This window comes from Ursus arctos, unplaced genomic scaffold (genome assembly GCF_023065955.2).
Source record: "Ursus arctos isolate Adak ecotype North America unplaced genomic scaffold, UrsArc2.0 scaffold_21, whole genome shotgun sequence".
Taxonomy (NCBI): domain Eukaryota; kingdom Metazoa; phylum Chordata; class Mammalia; order Carnivora; family Ursidae; genus Ursus; species Ursus arctos.
In genome coordinates, this window is record NW_026622886.1 from 33,737,497 (window position 1) to 33,763,017 (window position 25,521).

Consider the following 25,521-nt stretch of genomic DNA (forward strand, 5'->3'; position numbering starts at 1 on the left):
AACTCACCTGTTTCCTCAGATGGATAGAGGTGGAGGGAAGACCACATGCCTCATTCCCACTCTGTGTGAGGAATCTATTCCATCCATGGGCCCCAAAAAGGTAGTGGGGCAAAAATGGCTATGCCCAAATTAAACTTTGATGTTTCCAAGCCGTCTAACATGCTCATCCAACATGTGGCAGGTTTTAGCTCAAAGGAGAGAGTCAGACTGTGGTGCCTTTTTCATGCACTTGCTTCCTCCTTACGCCCACCTCCCTGTCTACCCTGCGCAGCTGCAGCACAGGTCCCATCCCCAGACCTGCTCCCCCGCTTGAGACCTCCTAGGCTTATTCATGGTGCCACTTCTCGTCCTAGCCTTCACACCGGTCAGCTATGGCGTCGAGCATGTCTGCACACTGCGAAGGTTCATGTTTGGTTTGCCTGAGTGAAGACTTGCACCCAAGGAGCTCCCAGTTCTTAGTGCTGGCAGGCAAAATTACTGTTCTGCGCTGCTTGTATGAGAGGAAAGAATCACTGTTGAAAGGCTCCATTCGGTAATGGAAAGAATGTGAGGTTTGGATCCAGACTGGATTTGAGTCCGAGCTCTGCCGCTTCCTATGTGGCTATGGGACAAGCTATTCACTTTCCACGAGTCTCACTTTACTCATCTGTAAAATGGGAAGAAAGATACTGATCTTAAAAGGCTGTTGTTTGGACCAGAAGAAATATTCCTATAACGTTTGATGTGCAAGGTTTCATTCAGCAAATAGTTATTGTTCAGCAAATGGTTTAGCAAATAGTTATTGTTACTGGGGTTGCTGGATATGCTGTCGGCTTGAAGAACAGCCTAAGGTGCGTACTTTGGCTCTTCCCCACTTCTGGTTTTACAGCTGAATCTGGACAGGAGACGAAGCTCGCTGCAGGGTAGCCCAACGGCCTTTCACGGAGGACTCAGATAGTTTTGCAAGTCTGTGTAAACATATACAGTTGAGCTCATATCCAGCCCTTAACAGGCTGATGGAGGTCGGTTCTGCTTCAGCACGTCAAGTCTTCTGTTGAAGGGAACACAGGGACAAATAAATCAAAAACTTGAGTCTTTTAACACATGGCATTATTTAAGAATTAGGAATGGGAATTGGGTATTCCCACAATCCTTTTTGGAACGGGATAGGTCAATAAGGTTTAAAGTAAAATCTAAGTTAGCTTTCCTTATAAACATATAAATACAGAATTTATAGGAGCTTTTTAAAAAAGTATTAACCTTTTGTCTATAGCTCAACACGTTTCTTATGAGGTGTGAGATGCAGAAACATGACAGTTTTTATTTTCTTTTAGAAGAGAAGTTTCATATTACAAATGACTTTCAATCCCGTATGTGACCATTACTGAAAAATCCTGGCGGCATATGCCATAAATAATCAAGTGCCTATCAATTACAGCAATTGTGCATTGTTTCCAAAACACTGTTAACCTACATCACTTCCCAAAAAAGCGTTACATATATGTACATATAATATATATCTACCCATATATGTACATATATATGTATATATATATGTATACATTTGAATGATGTTCTAAGTGGAAATTTTTGTGAGATTTTCCTTTGGAGCTTTATTCAGTGATCAAAATACATATGGAAATCTCATTTAACTACATTTGAATTAAAGTATACACCCAAATGCTAATTTTTAAATCTGAAATTATACTAATTCAGACTTTTTCTGAATGAGGGAAAAAAATAAAAATTCTTCACTAAGCCCTATTGCAAATTCTAAAAATTTTCCTTGAAATTAGGTGGATAAATATACATTTATTTTTATGTAATCTGTAGCAAAAAAAATGTCAAAATTTAGAATATTTATATTTTACTTTCCTGCAAGTGTCTGGTGTTTCTTATCACAAGTGAGATAATAAAAAATTATTTAATACATCCTGTAGTGTGCTCTGGTCCTCATGGTAAAATTATTGGAGGGAAGAAATAAGTTTCCTAGTGATTGTGACTTTGAGAATTTATTCTCATCAGAACAATATCTTAAGACAGAAGTTAACACTTGTAGGAAACTTCAAAAGTGTGAACTTTCTTAGAAAATTCCATTCTGTGAATGTACACACAATCATATACTTATTCATGTTGTCCTATAACCAAGAGGTCAAGTAAGGTAAGAACTGAAAAATGGTAATTGATTTGGCAGTTGGGACCCTCTATGACCACAGTGAGAGGTTCAGGATCTCTCACGAGAGTGCAAAGTGTCAGCCAGGCATTTCAAGGCTTAACAAGACTATAGAATCTCTTTTCAAGCTCACTCGTGTTTTTGTTGGCAGGAGGCTTCAGCTCTCTGGAGCTGTTGGCTGGAGGCCTCTGTTCTTCACCAAGTGGGCCTTTCAAGGCCACTTGAGTGTCCTCCCGACATGGCAGCTGGCTTCCCCAGAGCAAATGATGAGAGAGACAGAGACAGAGACAGAGATAGAAGGGAGTGAGAGGGATGAAAGAGAAGGAAGTTGCAATGCCCTGTTTTACTTAGTCTTAGAATCATACACTTTATTCTGTTTTCTAGAAGCAAGACACTAAATCCAGCACATGCTCCAGGGGAGGGGAACGAAATTCTACCTGATGAAAGGAGAAGAATCAAAGAATTTGTGGACATAGTTTTAAACCACCACAATCAGTTGGAAGTCCTGATTGCAGGTAACAGAAAATCTATCTCAAAATGAAATACACAACAATGGGAATTCGTTTGCTCCCAAAATGAAAAGATCCTGCCGATAGACAAGTTTCATGAGCACTTTGTTCAGAGTTCAGCTCTATTTCTCTGTCTTCTCTGTGTTGAATCATTCTCAGGTGGGCTTCCTACCAGCAAAAATGACTGCAGCAACTCTGGGCCTCATGTATGCACACCGAACCTTCAAGAACAGGTAAGCATGGCTCTGTGTCAGAATCCCCCACAGTTCAGAGATTCGCTCTGATAGGATGGGTTTAGGTCACACGTGACCCCCACCACCATCCAAACCAGGGTTGGAAGGCCTTGACTGGCTCCAGTAGCCCACCCCTGGGCCAGGGCTTATGGAGACACATCCCTGAAACCACACAGACGCCAAACAGAGGCCTGGGCCTCTGGGAAAGAGGAACAGATGCTGGAGAGCCCACCTCGAATACTTACTACAAAAGTCGGGGATGTTTTGCCAGCTTTTTAAGATATGGGGTACACAGCCGTTTTGTAATATGAAAGCAAAGGAAGCTGTAGAGACTGAGGCATTGAAGAGCAAGAGAATATAACTAAGAATGCTGAAAAATGGGATCAAAGGCACCCTCAGAGTGGATATTCTTGGTAAGGGGTTGGAGAACCAGCCACCCCCTCTGACATCATCATGGGACAGCAAGCGTACATGGGAGAAAACACAGCCAGTTAGACGAGGTAGGCTGAGTGAACACTGGATGTGGCTGCGAATGCGAATGAAGGAGGGGAGGTCACCAACTGAACATAAGGGAGAAAAGTGAAATAGGGCATTCACAAGGTTGAGAGAAGATGGATGGAAGAGATTGTCTTGGAGATGAAGGTTAGCCATATTTCTCATACTTGTCCAGCTAGGAAAACTCTGCTGTAATAAGAATACATAAGCATAGCTAGAAAAGCTAGAAAGCTCTGAGAGAAGAGAAAACATCAACAATCTTGTAACAGAAGGGATATCATTGAAGGACATCTTTTTGTTTGTTTGTTTGTTTGTTTGTTTTGTTTTGTTTTGCTTTGCTTTGCTTTTTTTGAGAGAGTGCATGAGGTGGAGGAGGGGCACATGGTGAGGGAGAGAGAGAATCTTGAATCTTGACTCTTGACATGGGCCTTGATCTCAAGACCCTGAGATCATGACTGGAGCTGAAATCAAGAGTTGGATGCTTAACCGACTGAGCCACCCTAGAAGTAGTATTCTTTGGAGAAAGAAGGGTAAGAAATAATGCAAATTATAATGAAGTGGGAGTTTCAAATAAGTTTCAAAAAAAGCAACTATGACAAATATCAAGAATAAGATACTCTAGGGACGCCTGGGTGGCACAGCGGTTAAGCGTCTGCCTTCGGCTCAGGGCGTGATCCCGGTGTTATGGGATTGAGCCCCACATCAGGCTCTTCTGCTATGAGCCTGCTTCTTCCTCTCCCACTGCCCCTGCTTGTGTTCCCTCTCTCGCTGGCTGTCTCTCTGTCAAATAAATAAATAAAATCTTTAAAAAAAAAAAAAAAGAATAAGATACTCTAATTTATCTTTCAAAATTTAAGCTTATGTAACTTACATTATTCTTTTCTCTGCCAGAAAATGTTGGGGTGCCTGGGTGGCTCAGTCGTTAAGTGTCTGCCTTTGGCTCAGGGCATGATCCCAGGGTTCTGGGATCGAGCCCCACATCAGGCTCCTCAGCTGGGAGCCTGCTTCTTCCTTTCCCACTCGCCCTGCTTGTGTTCCCTCTCTCGCTAGCTCTCTCTCTCTGTCAAATAAATAAATAAAATCTTAAAAAAAAAGAAAAAGAAAAAGAAAATGCACCACAGACTATTAGGGTTGAGTATGAGTAATTTTTAATTCCTACCACGGCTACTAAATCCTGGCTAAGCAAGAAGATGGAACAGCTGCTTCTTTTTATTATTATTATGACTATCATTAAGCATGTAGATTAGCAAAGTGAGAATTTATATTTTCCTTTATTTCACATATACTAAAAAATTCCTCTTCACCATAGCCTAGCTGGCTTCTGGGAAGAAATCCTTGCCCTAAAATAAAACAAAGAGGCCTTATGTTTATATTCACACTCATCTGGTTCAGAGTTTTGTTGAGAAAAAGTAGCATGAAATAAAAATAATAAAAATATTTGAAAAATCTGAACTTGAGCACAAGGTCATGAAGAAAAGCAACCTTGGTTCGACTTGCCTTAGGACAGTGACCTTGACAAAGAACTTTCATTTGAAATTGTTTAATGGGTTCCAGAGAATGAAGGAGCTGTTACAAGTATAATGTGCACTTCTGGGGAAAAAGAAACCTCCTGCTGGACACATTTAACCTTCAATTCTGCCTCTTATAAGATTGAAGGGGTCAAACAGACTAGGACCATATGGAATTCGGAAGGGCTTATTCTTTTCCCCCTAGCTCTTCCCCAGGCACACAATTTACTTTCTACTAGAAAGCTCTTAATTATTTTGGAAAACACTTAATACCTTCTTACTACCAAACCTTTCAGTAGACAACATAAGATGAATGCTCAGCAAAACACAGTTTCTATTTCTTTCTCAACGCAGAAAAGGACATCAAGATAGCTTTGCTTAACATAACAACCATCATTTCTTGAGAATTTATCATGAGCCAGGTGCTGCTTGGCATTTTACATACATAATCTGATTTAATCCTCCTAACAATCCTATGAGTTGTGTAGTATCATTATCTTACAGATAAAGAAAAAGTGTGAAGAAGTCAAGTATTAGGCCAAGCTCCCAGAGCTACTACATAGCAGGGCTGTATGTTGAAACCATATCAGTTTGTTTCCAAAGCTCATACTCTTTCTTTTTGCACCATTCTCCCTAATCATCTGAAATAATTTCTTAATATTTACAAGGAAAAGAGTCAACAGTTTAAAGAAATGTTTAAAGGGAAATAAAATACTTGTTAAAATGTTGATAATTAAATACAAATACAGATTTATTCAAAATCAAACGTTGTACATTATCCCCAGACACCCTGTAAAATACCCTGAGACAAATACATATGGGATCAGGGAGTGGAAATACTTTTAGGTTAGGAGTAAGCCCAACTTCAAATGATAGAATGAAGCTGTGAAATTTAGGGACAGCATGAGCCTCAGAAAGCAAAAGGTCAGGTCCTGGAGACATCAAGAAGAACCCAAGGGTAGGGGAGAATGGACAATGGTTTGCTGAAAATCAGCACAGCAGTGAAAGTTGACAAGAGTTTCATTCAGTAGAAACACTACAGAAACCTATGCAAGAAAAAAAAATTATTGTAAACAACATACCTAGAGTGAATGCACAATCTGAGGACAGAACAATCCTGTCAGCCCCAGGAGTCGTGTCACTTTTACCATTAGCTGATATCATGAAAATATGGCTTGCCCATACTTAGAAAAGCTCACAGCAGGCAGGCAGGATTACTCCCAGACTCCTGCCACACTATCAGCAGATGTCAGTCACCACTCTATGTTTTTGCACAGTATTTGGTGGACAGAGACTATAAGGCTGCTATTCTAATGCATTTATCCTGGATTAGCCCCAGCATAGTATCAGAAGTCAGTTCTGCAAGTCGACATGCAGATGTGTACTAGGGCAGTGGTTCTCCACCGATGCCCTCTGCTCTCCCCACAAGGGCCTCTGGCCAAGTCAAATTTTGTTTTCAATGATTACAAAGTGTAGGGAAGGGTGATCTTGGCATCTGGTGGGTGGAGACATCCTACAATGCACGGAACAGGCTCCCACTACAAAGACTTACCCAGCCCCAAATGTCAAGTGTTCAGGTTGAGAAGCTCTGGACCAGAGCAACCTCTTGCATTTGCGGTTGGAGGAATAGTTTCCATAACAGCCTTTTTCCAGCTCCCCATTCTCCCATGTATCAATTCTTCAAGATGGTGGCTTCTGGCACAGAGGTCATCAGTAGGCCTAGAATGTGAACCAGATAGAGCCGGCATTGTTTATTTTTCTTTTCATCTAAAACAATAAATCATCCTGCAGCTCAGGTATGAGGTCCCCTGCGTTGTTACTGGCATCCTTGGACCCTTAGGTACCCTGGCTTCTGGCTGGCTTTAGGTTTCTTCCCCCTCAACAGCGTATGCAGCCGTGCCCTCGCGGTGGGAAGAGCAAAACACTTGGGGAATGAGGCGTTTTCGTAGCGTCATTTATTTAGTCTAGATGAGATATTTTGCTCTTTAAGAACAGGAAGGTTGCGGATTCCCAGAAGCTGGAAATGGGAGCAGAGAATATTTGTCCACTGGGGAAGTTAACCACGTTGAGTTTACCTACAAGGATAAGGCAAGGGAGAGGGTGGCGGAAAGCCCCGATTTGGCCGATTCTCTACTTGTGGGAGCCTCCTCGACCTTGGACTGTTCCCTCCTGAAGGAGAACTGGCGCCCGCGGGGAAGGGTACGATTCTGGGCGGCGGGGGCTATTCCCCGACGGGACAGTGTCTGGGCCGGGTCTCTCTGTAGGTTAAGGAAGTCTCCTTTTCTAACTGCTTCTGGAAACTGCCGGGTCCCGTGGGGAGGGAGGCCGGGTAGGGCCGGGACGTGGGAAGATGCCAGGCGGGCGGGAAAGAGCAGGAAGAGGCGGGATTCTGCCCTTTGTCTCTCGGTCCCTACCCCAAAGCGGAGCTGCGAGCAGCCCCCGCGCCAGACGCCCCCAGCCCTCCTGAGAGGATCCAGGAATCCGCCGGGCGGAGCGGGGCGGGGCAGGGGCGGGGCTCATAGGCCACGCCCACCGGGAGTCTTTAAAAGGTGCGGACGCTCGCTTCGCCGCTGTTCCCGGACTGTCCTCGCGCTCTTTCCCATCTGGTTTTGCTGTCTCCGCCGGCTGTGCGTGGTCTGCCTCCGACTCGAGTGAGTAGTGGCGGTGGGGGCGCCTCCACCTACCCTGGGGGAGGGAGGTTCCACAGCTTCCCGGGGTCCTCAGGACGTCCTGCTTGCTGTCCCCCAACTCCTCTGACATCCCCCTCCCGATCTCCACTTGCCCCCCCTTCCGCCATCCTCCTCACCCCTGCTGCCCGCTCCCCCCAATCCCCCTCCATACACCTGCCCCGCTCCCCGCAGCCGCCCAGCTCTGTCCTTGGATCCCGGGCCCTTAGGGCAGCTAAATAATCGTGACCTCCCTACGGGTTGCTCCGTACCGGTTTCTCTGGGAGAGAGGCGGGGCCGAGAGTTTCGCGTTGCTGCTAATCCGCGTTTTAGTAGTTTTGGGCCCCCTTCTCCCGCAGCCGGTTCTCTTTCCGCGAACGGGAGGGCGGGATCCGAGTCTCGGGGTCTCCTCTGCCCGGAGTGTGCTACGCTGAGGGCGACCTTACCGGGGGGGGGGGGGGTGGCTGGTTGGGAGTCTTGGGAGCGAGGTGGGGGCTTCCACATCCCGCTGAGCCCAGAATCCTTCCGCTGCTGTGGTACAGAGCTTCTGGCATCCCCATTGTTTGGTGGTCTCTGCCCACCAAGCACTGAACCTTATATGCTGAAGAACAGCCGTGAAACATCAGGTCGATCACTCCCAGCTTTTTCCGGAACTTTCTATATTCAGGTACAAACAGGAAAGCAAGAATGCTTGGTTGTGAAATTCTGCAACAGGTCCTGAAAATCACATCCTGAGTTCCAAAGCTCCACGTAGGCAGCCCCTGGGGGGAGGGGGTTTCTAAGCCGAAAGACGCTCAACCTTCCAACCCCCTTCCCCAAGCCCGGACGTTTGTTGAAGGATATTTGTTTAAATAGTTACCCAAAATGTTTAACCTGTTTTATTTGCAGTCTGCAGACTAAGCACATTTTCACTTTATATGTGCTTTCAATATAGAGAATCTTTTAATTTGGGGAGTTTTTTAAACTCAGGCAGTAAAAGAGGTCTCTTTAGTCCTTTTCTAATTAACCTGTTTTGAAGCTCTACTTATGAAATGCCAAGAATTCAAATAGGACAACCACAAATTTGGCTATAATTTGACTCAGATTTTTCAGGAAAGAGATGGGCGATGGATTCTAAAAATGAATCAAATGATTTCAAAACTGCATACCAAACTGTAACTGATTTTCTGAAGTCCACCCTGGTCCACCCTGACTATCCCCGGTTATTGTTCTCAGGTTGACTGCTGCTGGTACTTGATCAGTATTTCTCAGTGTTCTTTCTACTCTGGATTCTAGTTTTTCTTTACTCTTTTAGAGTGAAATTACAAGGACAGGATCTGCATCTCATCAGTCTTTGAGACTCATAGTACTTGCCTGGGTGCCTTGAACGCAGTTGGACCAGAGCCAGTATTGGTTAATTAAATAAAGAAAGGAAGGAGTAAGACTGCGATTGTGGGGGACAAATATTTCTTTGGACTCAGGCAGTAGATAATATTAGCAGATTTGATCTAAGTTTTCGATCATAAATTTTTAATGAATTCCTCCAAATGTGTTCAAATAATGATTGATACAAATATTGATATGCTAAATACTGTAATGAAAGCAATACTCATTGGAGGTCTGATGAAATTGCCAAATAACTTGGATTTGGGGAAATTGTATTTTATACTAAAACAGCAAGAATGGTGGCATAGCACAGAGGGAATGGCAATAAATGAGGAGCTTTAGAAGCCTAGCTCCAGCCTCAACATTGTCACTAAATGGCCATTGAGATATGGGCCTCTAATTTTTCTTCTCTGCCAAGAATGGGGCAAATCAAATGAACTGGGGAGAGCAAGCCTCCTAGAGGTGAGGAGTCATGGCCTGGTGAAAAGGGCAGGACGGACCAGTCCCCAGGTCACCTGCCAGCCCCAGCACCCATTGGTTTGATGACCTTGGGCAAGTTACTTTACTCTCTGGTCTCTGTTGCTTCATCTTATAAAATGGCTGTAATCGCATGTACACCAGGGTTGTCATAAAGCACGTTGATCTTGATCCTTGAACAAAGCACAGCTCAGCCAGGGAGAGATTCCTTGTCATTAGACACTATTGTGAACTTTGTTGAATATATGGGGAAATGGCTCTCAGTGAAAGCCAACTGAACATAACTCCTGGCCTTGCCTGGATGGCAGGTTTCTTCCCTTTGCAGATTTTCACACGTTTCCTCCAGGCACTGTGTCATTTCCTGGGCTGGTATTTGCATGGCATCCCTGGGTTTCTATTGGGTGGGGAATCTCTAGACTCCCCTGGGGCCTTCATTACCCAGCATGGTGATTCTTAACTGTTTTTATGTGGTGAACCCTTCTGGCCCTCTGGTGAAACGTCTGAACCCCTTTTCCAAATATTTTTAAGTGCATAAAATAAAGTCTGTGGTACCAAGTACACCAGTCCCCAGTATTTCAAGGGATCTGTGGTCCCAGTTTAAGAACCCTGACTTGGGAGTTTTCTCAGACTAGATTGTGGTGGAACCTGACACAAATTCTGATGGTTAAAAATTTTAAGTTTTGGTGTAAGTCAAGGGGAAGACCCAACAGAAGTACACTGTGAATCATTTGCAGAGGATATCAGGTTCCTTGCTTTTTTGTTCACTATCTCGTGCCAACAGTACTACTAATTGTCCTTCACTAATAAAAAGAGGACAGATGCTATGTAATAAATATATTAGGGCCAAATAGCTTCCTGGTTCACTATAGGAAAGAAGGTTTCATGGTGGCTTCACAGTACTTTTGAAAGAGATAAGTGAAGAGAGATTCAAATCCTCACATAGTACAAGAAATGCCCAATTTGAAAAGAACCTGTGCCAGACCAGAGAAGTCAGTCCTATATTTGTGTTGCCAACAGTAGTTGTAGCAAAACATCAGTGAAACAAACTCTATAGCTTATTTGACTTTTGTTGGTGTTGATTTTTAAATTGAATTGGTAATTTTGTTTGGTTTCATAGTTACAAGGCACTTGATGTCTCTATACCTCAGTTTCTCTACCCATAAAATGGGTATAGTGATAACGTCTCCCTTCGTTGTTATGAGGGTTAAATAAGTTAGTATAAGTAAACTACTTAAGCAATACATATAGTAAACTTTATATAAGTATTTGTAATTATTATTACCTACTATGTGGCAAGCACTATTCTAAATGCTTTCCATATATTGTTTAATCTCAGAACTAGTTTATGATATAAATAAGTATTATCTTCATTTTTAAAATGAGAAAACTAGCAGATCAAATAACCAGCATCAGATCATTTGGCAAATAAGCAGTAGTCTTGGCATATAAATCTCTGTCTGACTCCATGTAAAAATCACACAAATATTAAATTGTTTGAATAATTAAATATCTTGCAGTTTGCACAGATTGTGGGTTGCTGTGGCAGATGCTGGGGGTCATGGTGACCAAATTTATAGCCGGGTTGCATTCTAATTGCAATATGTGATTTGGCAGGAAGTATCCAAATCCGTGTCAAGGATTTTGCTGTACCCCACGTTGAAGATAAGAGCAGAAACAGGATATAGAATTAGTAATTAATGGTGAGGCTGAGGTGAACACAGGAGAACTTACTGGAGAGAAGGAGGGATTCTTAGGGCAGCAGCAGAGTAGCAGTTTGGGTGTGAGAAAGGCCCATAGAAGACACTCACTTCCTGGGAGCTGAATCGGTGAAGACTGGTCAGAGAGGAAGGCATTCCTGTGTACAAGTAATTCAGTAACTCGAGGATTGATTATTCTCAGGTGATCTGAGATGGTCTCAACCATTCATCAGATGTGGGAGTTTGGGGGACAGCTTGTGGTTGTGGAGTCACCAGGAGTGAGTTGAGCCTGGATTTGCATGTTCAGAGGTCGTGACCTCAGCAGGTCACCTAACACCTGAGCTTCTGGTAGCCAGATTCAGGCCCCGCAGTGCTGCTGAAGGAAAAGGAAGCCGGTGTTTGTGGAGTACAGGCTCTCTGCCAGGTACTTCACACATGTTCTCTCCTTAAGTCCTCCAGCCACCCGATGACCGTGGTTGTCATCTGCTTCCAAGGTACAGCAGAGGAAGTTGAGGTTAAGGAACTTGGCCAAGATCGCAGAGTCGCTAACTGACTTTCAACCTTCTATCTAAGTTCCACACTCTTTCTCTTACACCAGGAATGTCTCAAAGCTGCAACGTGCACTACGGTTTCCGTGGCAGACATTCGTAATCACAGCCACCTTTGATGCAGAATCTTGACGGAACTTCAGAATCTTTTCAAACATGGTTCCAGGAGCCCACGATCAGTAACTCTACAAGATGAAACGGTTTCTGCCATCCGTGTACAAGTAGACCCTGCAGACATTCCAAATCTCCTTCTACATGCCTCTATGTCATAGATTCTGTCGTAGTGCCCTTATTTGTTTCCATCGTTCTACCACCAAAGCAGAGCTCCCTGCTCCCTTCCTTATAACCAGTCATTTTAGCCTAAGTTCCTAACCCAGGATATGGCTTATAAAATGCTGAATGAATACACTTATGTGAAATCTTCAGACAGGAAAACATTGTACAGTGTGTATTAGCTGCCCCTACCGTAGAAGAATTACTTGCAATACAGAAAAGAAGGTAGGATTTAGCTGGATAAGGGAGGGCAGAAAGTCAGTTGCCCGGATGGGGAGCGATTAGGGGCATCATGAAGGAAGGGCCATATGAGATGAGTGGGAGATGAGGATTGAAAGCAAAACACTTGACCTTGAGTATATTGAGTATCTCATTAGACATGGAGGAGGCATCCTATAAGCATGCTTTCGTCTCATTCTCTTAACAACTCTATAAGAAAAGCACATTTATCCTCATTTTACATATGAAGGAAATGAGACTGTGTTGACTGTGTTGACTCCAAAATCCATGCTCTTAATTCACCCTTAATTAACAGGCTGAGCTGTCTTGAAGATTTGGCATTGGTAGAAGGAGCCAAATGGAACATGGAGCTGATCACTAAGACATGAAGTCTATCCGTGGTTCAGTGGTATTCACTTAGATAAGGGAAGTAGACTAACCAGGTAGTTTGGTTAAGTAGAAGGAAATATTTTTAGAATGGGCATTGAGTAAAGCTTAATTTCCAATTAACTACAACTTTCAAATTCTGTTAAAAATCATTGTAATTTGGGACAATGGTACTAATTTACATATTCTTTCACTAGCAACCCGTCTTGATGTGTCTCAAGATGAAACTGGATTATAATAAATCTCCCTTTCAGGAAATTGGATTCTAGCCAGATTCTAGGGTAATAACAACACCCTGTATGTAGTAATAAAATGTCAAAGCTTCTGGAAGTATTTAGAATCTAGGTTTATAGACAGATTCACTCCAAGCCTCCAGTATCAGAGCAAAAAAACTTAAACTGCAAGTGGCGACATGTAGACTCTAGACTCGCGGATTCAAGACACTTAGATTCTAAAATAAGATGCTACATGCAGAACAGGTGGTGTGAGAACCGTCTGTGTGGTCGTTCTGCGGCTCCTGGTGGTTATCTAGAGAATGAGGTAGCTTTACCACAAGGTGACTCAGATTTAGACGATAGTAATTTTCTCTAGGGGTGAGTCTTATGAAATTTGGGGTGGTGTCTTTGCCTGGGGAGAAGCAGCAAAGAGAAATTGCATATAGGTGTTCAGAGTAAACCAAGCCTTTTCACCTAACACAGTGGATAAATCCTAGTGTTAGAACTCTTTCAGACATCGAAAAACAAAGAACAGACGGAGAAACAGAGAATAAGCCTGTGTTTGGCCTCTTTCGCGCGATATGTGTAAAGTGAGATTTCGTTTCTCCTCTCACCATTCTGTAAATTAATGCACGGGATCGGGGAAAGGCATGCAGCCCAGATTGCTCGGTGCAGATCCAGTCTGCTGTGATTAATGGCAGCTGTTGTGGAGTAGTGCAGCCAAAGGCTTGTAGGAACCACAAAGCTTCAGAGTTTTTTCTGTGCATAGCCATGCCAAGAGTGACAGAGATGGAAGATCATCACACTTCCTCCTGCCAAAATCAGGAACCGTCCATTGGGGTTCACCCTAAAAGTGTAAATTTGAACTTCATTTCTTAGGCACCACAAATGGAACTATCGTTATACTGGCAGTGTGTTTTAATGTCCCCAGAGAAGGTTTATGAGTGACTAATTAGCTAAGTTTTTTCTTTACCCTGTTTGTTGCTCTGTGCTAGGCTTTTCTATAATGGGTTTCCTTACCGGAGTACTTACAGCAGGATGGACAGTATGGAAGGCCCCCTCTGTTTTCAAGCTCACGGTTACTGCCTTCTTTTATCTTCACAATATGTCCGTTGGGTAGAGAGAACTACCTTTCCCTATTTTACAGATGAGAAAACTAAGCCCAAGGTTGCACAACCATTTTGACAGTGATGTTAACGCAGATCTACCCAAACCAACCTTCCTTCCTCCCTCCTTTCCTTCCCCCTCCCTCTCTTTTTCCATTCTGAAATATTTCAGACACACTAAATAGAGAATACCATAAGGAACACCCAACTACTCAGTATCCAACATAAAAAATAAAGCATAACTCCAGCTGAAGCTTTGTGAGGATGCTCTATTATACCGTTTGCTTGGACCACAGAGAGGCTTATTCAGAAATCCTCAGGAAAGCCTTGAAACTGGATGGAACTTTTAAAAAGCTAATGACTTGGAAATTTTACTTAGAATCCAAAAATGTGACTAAGAGAATAGACCAGTGCTACCTTTGTCTTGATCAGCATAAGATCGGACTGGGAATTGTACAGACAGGTTGAAAACGGAAGAATTCCTTAAAACAATAGAAGTTATTTTGACATGTGCCAAGTACTCTGGCAGATTGTATGGGGAAGACAGAGATGTGGTCCCCACCCTAGAGGGGAAAAGGCTTTTAACACAGAAGGCTGAATGTTGTAGCACTTTGATGGGTATTTCCTGAAAAGTGACTCATTTGGCTGGTGTGGCATGGGCAATAGAAATCAGCCTTGACTTACAAGAAGTGAATTTAAGTAACTGTGAATTACATAAAGAAAGGAAAGATCTTCCCTTTTTAAAAATCCAAGCTGCTCTTTAATAGAGAATAACCATAATGTGATGAGTTTGTTTTTGAAATATATGCTTTTAAATGCTATTCAAAGATAACCCAAGAGGGCATTAGTCTTGATAAAAATCTGGTTCCTTATTGGTGATAGCACCGAAGTAAATAGGTGTGAAATGTAAAACACGCTGATATTAAATAGTACACTTTCTAATATGATGAGAAATGCCTTGACAATCACAAAGTATTTCAAAAGCCACCTGGGCTGTTGATGCTTGGGATCCAATTTTAAGTAATTGTAAGGTCATTACCTACGGGCCTGGATTTGGTGTTAGGTTTCCTATGGAATCACGAGGGTACTTCCAGCAGATGTCTGTGGCACCTGTGAGCATTCCAGAACTCTGGTAACTTTGGAGCCGTGGGGCAAAGTCAATATTACTAATTGCGCTCCAGACTCAGGCCAGTGGAAGGCCGTTGGAGCCAGGGCTTTGTGGCTGAGGTTTTACAGTCAGGCTCAAATTTCACTGTGGAGTTAAACAATGGAGCACCTGTCTCCAGGGAAGGGAATAACAGATTTGTGCAACTACTAAAGGAAAGCTTACAGATTTATTCTGTGTTGCTAGCTATTGATCTTCTATGGATGCCTTCACAGTAGCCTGTGACGTTGGTGGACCCTTGGAATTACCTTGGTCCTGTCTGAATAAGCAAGTAGGTTTTTTGCGAGCTGAGACCAACAGTTTAGTGGTAACAGTCAGGCCCCTTCGTATGTGTTTGTTTCAAGGGAAGGAGTTCCATCTCCAAATGACTCAAAAAGGCAATTTATTGGCTCACATAGCGCTCAGGATAAAATAAGACACAGCTGAAAAGAGTCTAAACCTAGTCTCTCCACCTCTTCTTCTGGCTAGCTTCATTCTTAAGTTCTTTTCTTACAATGGCTAGACAGCTAGACACCCCTGCATTCACACAGTCCTGAACCAAAGCCCCGGGTTTCAACTTTCATTGACCTGCCTTAGGGTCATGTGTCCCTTCCCTCATCAATCACTGTGATGGGGAGTGGGGACCGCAGTGACCTAATTGCTGTGACCAAGTCACATGCCCAGGCCTTGAGTAGAGGGTAGAGTCAATACCCTTTAAACAAGTGTTTCTCAAACCAACTGGTAGAGGACCATTTTTTGTTTTGTTTTAATTTCCAAGTACGGATTAATTCTCTGTTCTATTGCTGTTCAACAAGATGAGTCCACTGATTATGCTCTTGATTGTTGGGGCATAAAACTGTTTAAAGTTTTTAAATTCTCACCTGAATTTCATCTTGAATTGGTACCAGGCACGGTGGACCTTCACAGGGAGACAACATTTTAATAAATACTTCTCTAAACCGCATGGACCAAGAAAGAGATGGTTGCTTCCCCGGAGAAAATCTGGGGGAAGGTGTGACCAGAAGAGGGTCAAGAGAATGCCGTATGCCAGAAATGTGCCCAGCACGATGACTGATTCGGTACAACTTGCTTTTAGAAAGGCCTCATCTCAGTGTTCAGGAAGTCTTTGGGTTCTGGATCATTTAAACGCTGTAGGATGGGCAGGAGGATGGGATTTTACCACCTTCCTTTTTAAGGACTGAAGATTCTTCAGTGGATTGCGGAGCAGCCCTCCCTTTCCCTTGTTTCGCTAGCTGCGCTCAGTTAGGAAGGAGGTCTCTGTGTCTCATCCGCCTGTTTCCTGGAGAGGCACACATCTCATCCAAGGACACTCCCCACCCCGGGCAGCAAGTACCCCTCACAGAAGAGAAGTCTGAAAATGATGGTGTGGAAGAAAGGAATTCTTCCACTACTCAGGGCAGGGCAGACAAAACACACGGTCCTTGAAGGACAACTTTCTGTACTGCCGAGGCAGCCCACTGTGCTGGCCGTCCCCACGGGGGCGGTGTAAACAGCGGCCGGGTGGGCAGGTTCGTTGAGGACGGAGATTAGAACGGGTTGGCCCCACATCCCAGCAGGACGGCAGGGTTTAAACTTCGCCCTCTCCCTCCGAGGTGGCCGCTCAGAGGGACTGGACAGACAGTTCCCTTCGCCGGGGAGGGGGCTGGGTCGCGCCTTCTGTGTGGACTGACAGGCCTGTCAAAGGGGCGAACAAGTCCCGGCTGGGCTGGGGACCTGGGGCTTAGTGACGCACGGACACCTAAATCACAGCCATCCGGAGGGGTGTTTGTCGTGGTTACAGCGCGGCGGCCGGACACGACTGCTGATGCCGTCGTCGTGCACAACTCCCGCAGACAGACGTGACACGTGGTCTATCTTCCTCCCTCCGAAGTGTCACAGCTTGTGTATGGTATATGTTAAGAATCCGGTGGTGTTACCATGAGTTCAACGTGTAATAAAAACCTCTCCCCAAGTGTGTATCCTTCAGCGGAGTTTTCGGAGCCCATCATTCAGATGGGGGTGGGGGGACGCCAGTGTTGGCCTTCCCGCTCGCACACTCCTTTCTTAACTCCCGGGACGCTGGGGGCATCGGCTGTGTCGTGCCTGGGGACCTGTGCCGTTCTGAATGCGGCTCCTTTGTCCTGCAGGAAACGGCTTGTGCCCGGCAAGCCCGAGCGTGCAGATGAAAGAGCTGCAGTCAGAGGGGCGATTTCGGAGACAGGCGGCCTTTCCAGGTGTGGTTAGAGCAGTTGGTAAAGAAACCGAATCTGTGGCTGGCGGCGGGGCTTCCACAGCCCGCCGGGAGCTGCTCAGGCGTCTGTGGGGTGTGGGCACATTCTCACGAATGCTTTGTTCCTTCAGAATGCCCGTGTGGGGAGGTGGCAACAAGTGCGGGGCCTGTGGGAGGACCGTGTACCACGCGGAAGAGGTGCAGTGTGACGGGAGAAGCTTCCACCGCTGCTGCTTTCTGTGCAGTAAGTAGCTCCTGGGCGCGGCCCCCGACAGAGCCCGTGTGTCGTAAAAAGCCTCCATTTACCTATTCAAGGACAGGCACTGTGGTGATGTTAACAAACACGCTCACAGAAGCATCCGCGGGTCTCCCGGTCTGTCCCGCACAGCGTGAAGGCTCGGCGCGGCGGCAAGGACGGCAGGGGTGACGCGCTGCACGTGGCCTTGCTGTGTCCCCGTCGCTCTTCGCCATCACTGGGCCTTCACTGCGTTTTACGTGTTCTCACGTCTGTCTCCCTTGCTTTACGACGAGCTCAGTGTCGTCTTTAGCCGGCACCGGGCACGCTTTCTGGCACGTAGTAGGGGCTGGGCTCCATGTTTGAGGGGCAGGTTGCTCCGCACCCACTCCAGCTTTCTCCTCCTGGCGCGGCCCCTTCTCTTTGAAACTTCCTTGCTTGCTTCTTGGCACACGATTCGTTGAGATCAAATGTCTAGAAGTGAAATTCCTCTCTTCTCTGGTAGTGAAAATTCGGAGTTATTTCTGGTTATTGACATCCTAATTGAGGGAAAGGAGCGTAGGGTATGAAAATCCCATCAAGGCAAGTTGGGAATTATTACTATTTTTAGATGGGAAATTATCAGTATCTGATAGAACAGGAAGTAGGACATGAAACACACCTGTTGGCTCCAAAGACAGTACTTGGCTGACAGAGACACAGGCCCCCTCCCCCTGCGTGCCCCTCTGGTGACAACTAAGTCTTCAGTTGCAAGCAGGACAGAAGCCGCTTCAGAAAGCTCTTCGTTAATCATCTTCTGACTCAAAGGACAAAATTTTCTTTGATGAGGGATTTGTTAACGTGAGGAACCCACCCGAACGTGCAGACATAGCTCTAGTCCTGTACAGTGAGAATTATTGCTAGAAACTGCACATATTAAGTTTGGTTAGTTGTCCTATTCCCTCTAGGCACCAGCGTTCAACTTATCAGTACCTTTTTATAGTGTAGCTGTTTTGCAGGCAACTAGAAACAGACAACAGAAAGTCGCAGTTACAAAGAATAAAAATATATGTTTACTGTGTATACCCCCATAATAGCTACCATTTCTCAGATCCAGTTTAAGGATTTCTTCTCTTAAAAGTTACTTTTTTTTTTTAAGGAATCTGTTTTTCAGCAAGTTTGAAACCAAGAGTATGTGAACAAAGAAGAAATACAGATACTTTAGAAATTGTTCTTAGCTTTGTCTACGTTAGGCCATGATAGTCTCTCCACCATAATAAATTCACTGTTGACTTAATGTCAACTTCTTTACTGGCAATTTTACTACGACTTCCGAGTATTGGTCTCTGCTGACTTAAAGCCTTTTAAGGATATAATTCGGAGCAGTTTGCAAACCTAGGAGAATTTTACTGTAGAGAAGAGACATGAGAACGGAGGGAAGGAAGGACAATATTAAAGTTTTCATGAACTTGCTTTGGGTAATAGATATGTGGTCTTTGAAACAGTTTTTGTATTTTTACGTATTCTGTGAAGGGTGTTTGTTCTCCAGCAATGTATGGTTTTGGGTGAACGGGGCCTTCCAGCAAATGTATTTCAGTCTTGAGCCTCAACAGCAAGGTTCCAGAGTAGATGACGCCACCATTCTGTTCTACCAGAGAAGATGGTAGTCTTACCAGAAACTTTGTGATTTTAACTGTTTTATGCAGCTAGTCACCTTTCCCTGCCCCTCTCTTTCTGTCCTTCCTTTCTTCCTCCTTGCATTTTTCCCCCCAACCCTTTGAAATAGGAGGGAAACAATCCCCTTGTCTACTAATCTTGGATCTCCAGCTGCCCAGCTGTGCTACCAGCAGGTTCCCTCACAGTTTCCTTTTTTCTCAAGCTTAAGTGAAGTTTTAGAAAGTGAAATAATGTCTGGGTAAAACATGATGACATTTGGCAGTTTTATGAAGTGGGATACGTGGAAATGTCTTGTGGCAAGAAAACCATCAAGAAAGAATGCATTCTCATTGGGGACAGAAGAAAACACAAATGCAGACTTGAAACCACTTTACGATTTTCAGACATACTCATCACTGCCGGAGAAGCCAGTGGTGAGATGAAAGAATAACACTTTTTTCCTTCTAGACTCGTGATGAAAACTACAATTCTGTATTTAAAGCCATTTTTATTCCAGGGGGTGCTGTTTAGGGGAGGAGGGCTGCAGAGCCAACTCCCACAAGGCACTCAGCTACCCTTTTGTTCTTTGTTAGGTTGTGATTTCACAGTACTGAGAAGAAGAGGTAGAAAAGATTGTGTCGAGTGTTGGGAGCAAAGTGTTAATTGTGTTCCTTTTGTTCATGTAATTATAGCCATCTCTGAAACTTCTCTCCCTTCTGTTAGAGAGGCCAAGCCTATAGAAAAGTTTGAGGCTTCCGGATGTTAAAGTTCTGATATGTTTCTGAAACAACGATCCTATCCATGGAGAAAGGCAAATCGTCCTCAGCTGTAGCTGACCCAGTCCAGATGCCATCCCTGGCGTTTGGGAAACCGCAGGAGAAAAAGGAATGTGAGAGAGCCTATGCCTTTACCATTTGTAGACCATGTGTCAGGGCCACCATTGTTCTAAGGAAAAAGGCATCTCTGGCGTGTTTCTAAAGGTCTAACTTATTCCCCCCCAGTGGTTTGCAGGAAAAATTTAGATAGCACAACAGTGGCAATTCATGATGAGGAGATCTACTGCAAATCCTGCTATGGAAAGAAGTATGGGCCCAAAGGCTACGGTTACGGGCAGGGCGCTGGCACACTCAACATGGACCGGGGTGAGAGGCTGGGCATCAAGCCAGAGAGGTGAGTTAGGACCCCGTTTGTTACCTTCAGAGAGGAGTCATGACAATATTGCTTGGTGAACAGGAGTCTGGGACAGAACAGATGTTTAGCTTAAAATAAGCACACAAAATTTCTCCAATTTTCTAGTATAAATGAGTGACTATTCTTTAAGCTTGAAATGTACAGTTTGGGACCTAAAAAAAATTCTTATTGATCATTGCAGTGATTTCTAGCCTTGATTTTGTAGCATTCTCTGGTGTATCAGGGAGTCATGTTCTCAAAAGTACATGGTTTACATCTACTTCCATCTCACAGCGTTTTGGAGACCAGATGTCACGAAATCAAATGATACAGAAATGTAGTAGCTGACTTATGAGATGCATTTCTCAGGTTCAATTAAGCAGTCAGTGAAAAGTCCTCAGTCACTCCTTCCATGGAAGAATCTTTCACCAAGCAATGACTTTTCTCTAACGTATATATTCTTACTTAAAAATGGAAATTATTTCCTGTTTTTGATTGAAAGATTAGTATTAAATTTTAAAGGTTCCAGGACCAAAATAGCAAGGTGCTAACTCTGTTCAATTTCACTTAGTATTTCATGTTCAGGCTACATAATTTTTTCCTTTGTAATATCCTCTTAATTCCTATTTTGGCCCAATAATTCCCTTCACATTTTTCACATCCATTTTATACTGAAGAGGCCAAAACTGGTGTAATATTCCAATAAGATCGCCTTTTGTCGGACAAGACCGTTAATCATGCCGTGAGCTGGCCAGTAGGCAATATTAACACGTTACCTCATATAATCCTCACAACAACCCAACAGGGTAGGGTTTCCCATCTCACTCAACAAATTTAGATAAAAAATGAAGTGATTTGCCTACCGTCACATTGCTAGTTAATCCTGGAGCCTGGAAATTAACCTAGTGTAACTCCAAATCTTTTTTTTTAATAATAATTTTTTATTATGCTATGTGATCTTAAACACAGTACATTATGGTATGCCTGAAAAAACTTGTGTCTATTGTCTGCTGAACATTTATGTTCATTTTATATAATCCTTACAGTAACTCTGAGTTTAGATACTTTGTATTTTATAGACAGGACAGAAAGGCTCAGGTCACACAGGTAAGTGACATAGCCAAGGATTTGACTCCATGTCCATTTGGCTCCCATACCTGTGCTCTTTCCACTGCATTGAGGCCCACCTGTCTGTTCTTGGGTTTTTTCCCCAAAGTTTCTCAGAGTTTCTGAGCCATGGTGCCTTGTGCACCAGCTGTACAAGGGCTGACTCATTCAACGCTGCATGCCATCACTTGTGGGAACCCAGCTTACCTTGGTCTTTGTTGAAGTTCATTGTTCTTGTTCTGCCCTCCTTTTCCAGCTTGTTAAAATCCATTCTTGTTTTCTAAGATTTTATTTCAAATCTTTCAAAACACATGTATCTATATATACCTTCCTCCAAACGAAACCAAATTGATCCATAATCCCAAAAGTCAGTCAGTGATTGTGGCTGTAGTTTGAAAGTCATCAAGACCAGTGGACCCTCCTCTTGCTTCTCCACCTTCTCCAATAACTGACAAGCCCTCTATGCGGGCCTGTCAGTCTGTGTCCTTGCCTATTCCCCATCTTAGCCTGGCCACATACTAGGACCAGATATAGAGACTTCCTTTTCCAGAAGCCTGTCTTAGTGACTGAATTCTGGGGGCATCTGTGGTCTGGAGCACCCTGTGGGACATGGTAATGATAACATGGGGACCATATATCTTCACAGTGATCTCCTGGGGAGGCAGCGTTGTGTGGGCAGGAACATTTCGTTGAGGCAGAACTGCTTTTTTTCAGTTCAGACTCACCCATTTACTATTTCTCTAGCTCTCCAACAAGTTATGTAACAGCTGAGCCCCTATGTCTTTATCTTTCATGAGGTTAAACAATTATCCATACCCTGTGATGTCATTAGCAGGGAGGTGGGAGAGGATCTCTATTAAGTTCTTATTAACATAATATGTTGGAAATTTTTCCAGGGAAACTCCTAACTCCAAATGTTGGATATCATTGTGAATAGCTTTTAAAGATCACTCTTAAAAAGAAGTATATACAGTAGGTTGTAGAGATTTAAAAAAAAAAATGCATACATTAGGGACAATTGGAAACACCAATACTGTGAGTCAGTCATATACTGGTATTTGTTGGATAGAATAAAATTTCCATTGGCCATAGCAAACATGATTCAAAGAATGCTGTATATGAAACCCCTCACTACACCCCTCAGGTGTAGCAAACCGTAAGATGGCCCAGACATGGGTACAGTGAAGATGAACAAATGGAAGATACAGGTGAAGAGTTTGAATACATTGTCTGCTGAAAAGGCAGTATTTCTAAATTAACATTTTATTTTAAATATGTATGTAACTTAAACTATAATCAGGAAGGAAAAAAACCCTGTTTTTTCACTAGGAAAAATGGGACACTTGTATCTTTTGCTGAGCTGTTGTCCCCTTATCTACTCAACTGACCTGTAAGGTTTGAGAGGGGCCTTTAAATCTCAGAGCCCACAACAGTGTTCTGCAGAGTAGCTACACCTACATCTTGAAGGAGGAAAACATTACAGAAGGCAAGGAAAACAGAGTTTTACCCAGTGACTTATAAATAAGTGACAAAAAGAACACTATCCAGAGAAAAAGTAAACATCATACGGTAATAGGAAAACTTTCAAAATATTTTCCATGAAGAAAGCAGTTTGCTCACACTTTCCCCTACTTAAGATATATTAGGAAATTAATCTGTAAATCATGCTTAACTTTCTTGATGATTACCTAAGTCCACTGACTATTTGCAGAAACGTTTAACTGCTTGGGTTAACAGTGATTTTTTCAAACTCTAATAAAGTAAAAAAAAAACTAGCTGTGATTCCAGTGGTAATATGAACAATAATATGAATGTGGGGTAAAAATACGTCCAATGTAGGTTTTTATAAAGCAAAGCATAATTGTTTAGTGGACAGGCAAGCACTGGAGATTCAATGAATTCTGATTTTAGACTCAGACATTTAAGCTTGGGGCCTCATCTCTCTTTTGGGGGCAGTATTGAGCCCATAAATAGGTTAAAGTAGCAGCTGGCCAGCACCTGAGATTCAGTTCTTTCTTTGCCCTGTAAGTAGTTCAGTGAAGGCCACCAGCTGTGGGACAGTTTAGCAGTTAAATCCCAGCTTCCTTATGCAACTGCCTTGTGGGCCTAGAAGGGGCCTTTGGTAAATCTTGCCTACCTTTTCCCCCCTTTTTACAAGTGCTCAACCTCACAGACCTACAACAAATCCAAACACTTCTAAATTTGCTCAGAAATACGGAGGTGCTGAGAAGTGTTCCAGATGTGGGGATTCCGTGTATGCTGCTGAGAAGATAATTGGAGCTGGAAAGGTAAAGTGCTATCTTGAGTTAGTAGCCGTGAATGACCCCTCCGTTCCCTTTCTCCCTTGTCCCCTTCCCATCCCCTTCAGGTACTCTTTTATAGAAATAAATAAATGCCTTGGATTCACATTTTTCTTAGTCAGATCGCCATCTGAATCATTAACTTTTTGAAGTGATGCCGTTACCTGACAGATCACATCTATGTTCGAAAGAAACTTGTTTTCATAAGGCGTGCACCTACAGGTTGTTAACACACCTGGACTCTGCGGGTTATTCCAGGTAGCGGGAAACCAGGATCAGGATACCCAATGCTCATTGTTGTGTGCATTTGAGAAAGTTACTTGACCACTTCACCTCTCTGAGCTGCAACTGTTCTCAGCCATCAAAGAGGCAGTCTTTAAAGGAGCACGCTGTGCTTGCGGCAAGGGCTGAGACCGCTCTTGGGGAAACAGCCCTTGCGTGGTATGGCTCCCAGCCCGTGTCCTCTGTGAATGAAGTTTGAACTCGGCCCTTTTGGAGGTGACCAAGAATGTAGGTATGGGGAGGTCCAGTTGCAGGCTTTTTGTTGGAGTTGAACCACAGCAGTCAGGAGCTCGAGTCGGCTTGATCTTTGCGAGCCACTTGCTGCAGCGTCTAACCTATACTGCAAGAAACCGACTCTCAAACTTAATTGTCTCTTCCAGCCCTGGCACAAAAACTGTTTCCGGTGTGCCAAGTGTGGGAAGAGTCTTGAATCGACAACTCTGACTGAGAAAGAGGGTGAAATCTATTGTAAAGGTAAAATTAATTTCTGTTATTACTGTCCATCTGAATATCCCACACTGGTCACTGGCTAAGGAAATGTCACCAGCATTAAAAAAAAACAAAAACTCTGACAACAGGGAAAGGTGGGATTGCCACTAGCGAATTTAAAAATAAAGGATCTAGAGATGCTTACAAAGAACAGAGAACCACGGAACAATTTGAGATGATACAATAAAGTTAAGTTCTGGTCATTTTAAACTCCCCAACAAATAAGACAAAAACCCCTCACTATAAAGAGTCTTCTTTCAAATTTATGTTTTCAGCAAAGCATATGAATACATGAAGGTAATAGACAAATATGTCACTTGCCCGCCTGACTTTTATGCTTGTAACTCAAATGGAACCATGAGCTGAATACTGTGGAATCAGAATGTTTGGACTTGCCTTTACAGCTATATTTATTACATCGCTCATTTTAATTATTTTATTTTAAAGATTTTATTTATTTGAGTGAGCGAGAGAGCACAAGCAGGGGGAGGAGCAGAGGGAGAAGGAGAAGCGGACTCCCCACTGGACAGGGAGCCTGACCTGGGGCTCGATCTCAGGACCGAGAACATGACCTGAGCCAAAAGCAGCCGCTTACCCAACTAAGCTACCCAGGCACCCCTACATTGCTCATTTTAGATCTTAAATAAGTTGAACTCTTTTGGGCATGGCAGACTTTTTTTTTAACTTACAAGTGTTTGCCCTTTCGTGGGTCTTAAGCAATGCTAGCAAAGCTTAATGGTCTTCCACTAATTCTCCCTTTCCTTTCATAGGATGCTATGCAAAGAACTTTGGGCCCAAGGGATTTGGCTATGGCCAAGGAGCAGGAGCCCTTGTTCATGCTCAGTAAAGGTGTAAACCCAGAACCAAGATCACACACTGAGAATCTCTACATCATCTAGGCACAGATAATCCAACACTAAACTGTGAAATTCTGCCAGCACTTAAGTACTGTCTGTCGTCCTGTACATGGATATGCTGGCTGGCTGACTAGCAGGAAGAGAGCACTGTATCCTTTTGCTTCATTCATCAGCATTTTCCAGAATTGTTTCTTTTACATTTTAAATAAAATTTCAGCTTGA

The 25,521-nt window shown here is 43.6% G+C and overlaps 1 protein-coding gene and 1 long non-coding RNA gene across 4 annotated transcripts; one reads left to right on the top strand and one right to left on the bottom strand.

Annotated features, from left to right (window-relative positions):
* Nucleotides 1-16: 16 nt before the first annotated feature.
* Nucleotides 17-10,673, bottom strand: LOC113256238 (uncharacterized). Its single transcript, XR_003316623.4, has 3 exons — nucleotides 7,836-10,673; nucleotides 6,450-6,616; nucleotides 17-1,030 (listed from the first exon to the last, which is right to left on the bottom strand). It is a non-coding gene; the product is annotated as an uncharacterized LOC113256238 (long non-coding RNA).
* Nucleotides 7,452-25,521, top strand: CSRP2 (cysteine and glycine rich protein 2). Of its 3 annotated transcripts, XM_044384573.3 has the most exons (8): nucleotides 7,463-7,548; nucleotides 11,701-11,850; nucleotides 17,142-17,228; nucleotides 17,356-17,468; nucleotides 20,096-20,264; nucleotides 23,530-23,659; nucleotides 24,334-24,427; nucleotides 25,213-25,521. In XM_044384573.3, exons 2-8 carry the CDS (start codon nucleotides 11,843-11,845, stop codon nucleotides 25,287-25,289), a joined length of 678 nt encoding a protein of 225 aa, XP_044240508.1. In that variant the 5' UTR covers nucleotides 7,463-7,548; nucleotides 11,701-11,842; the 3' UTR covers nucleotides 25,290-25,521. The 3 variants fall into 3 exon arrangements, with proteins under 3 accessions (XP_026355766.1, XP_026355765.1, XP_044240508.1); XM_026499980.4 differs by lacking the exon at nucleotides 11,701-11,850 and having other exon boundaries at nucleotides 7,462-7,548; XM_026499981.4 differs by lacking the exons at nucleotides 11,701-11,850; nucleotides 17,142-17,228 and having other exon boundaries at nucleotides 7,452-7,548.

What these genes read in the sequence shown, in the direction of transcription:
- CSRP2 (XM_044384573.3), top strand. An exon ending in CTGGGCATCAAGCCAGAGAG is followed by an intron (nt 20,265 to 23,529) that starts GTGAGTTAGGAC and finishes CCTTTTTACAAG; the next exon opens with TGCTCAACCTCACAGACCTA. An exon ending in GGGTGAAATCTATTGTAAAG is followed by an intron (nt 24,428 to 25,212) that starts GTAAAATTAATT and finishes TTCCTTTCATAG; the next exon opens with GATGCTATGCAAAGAACTTT.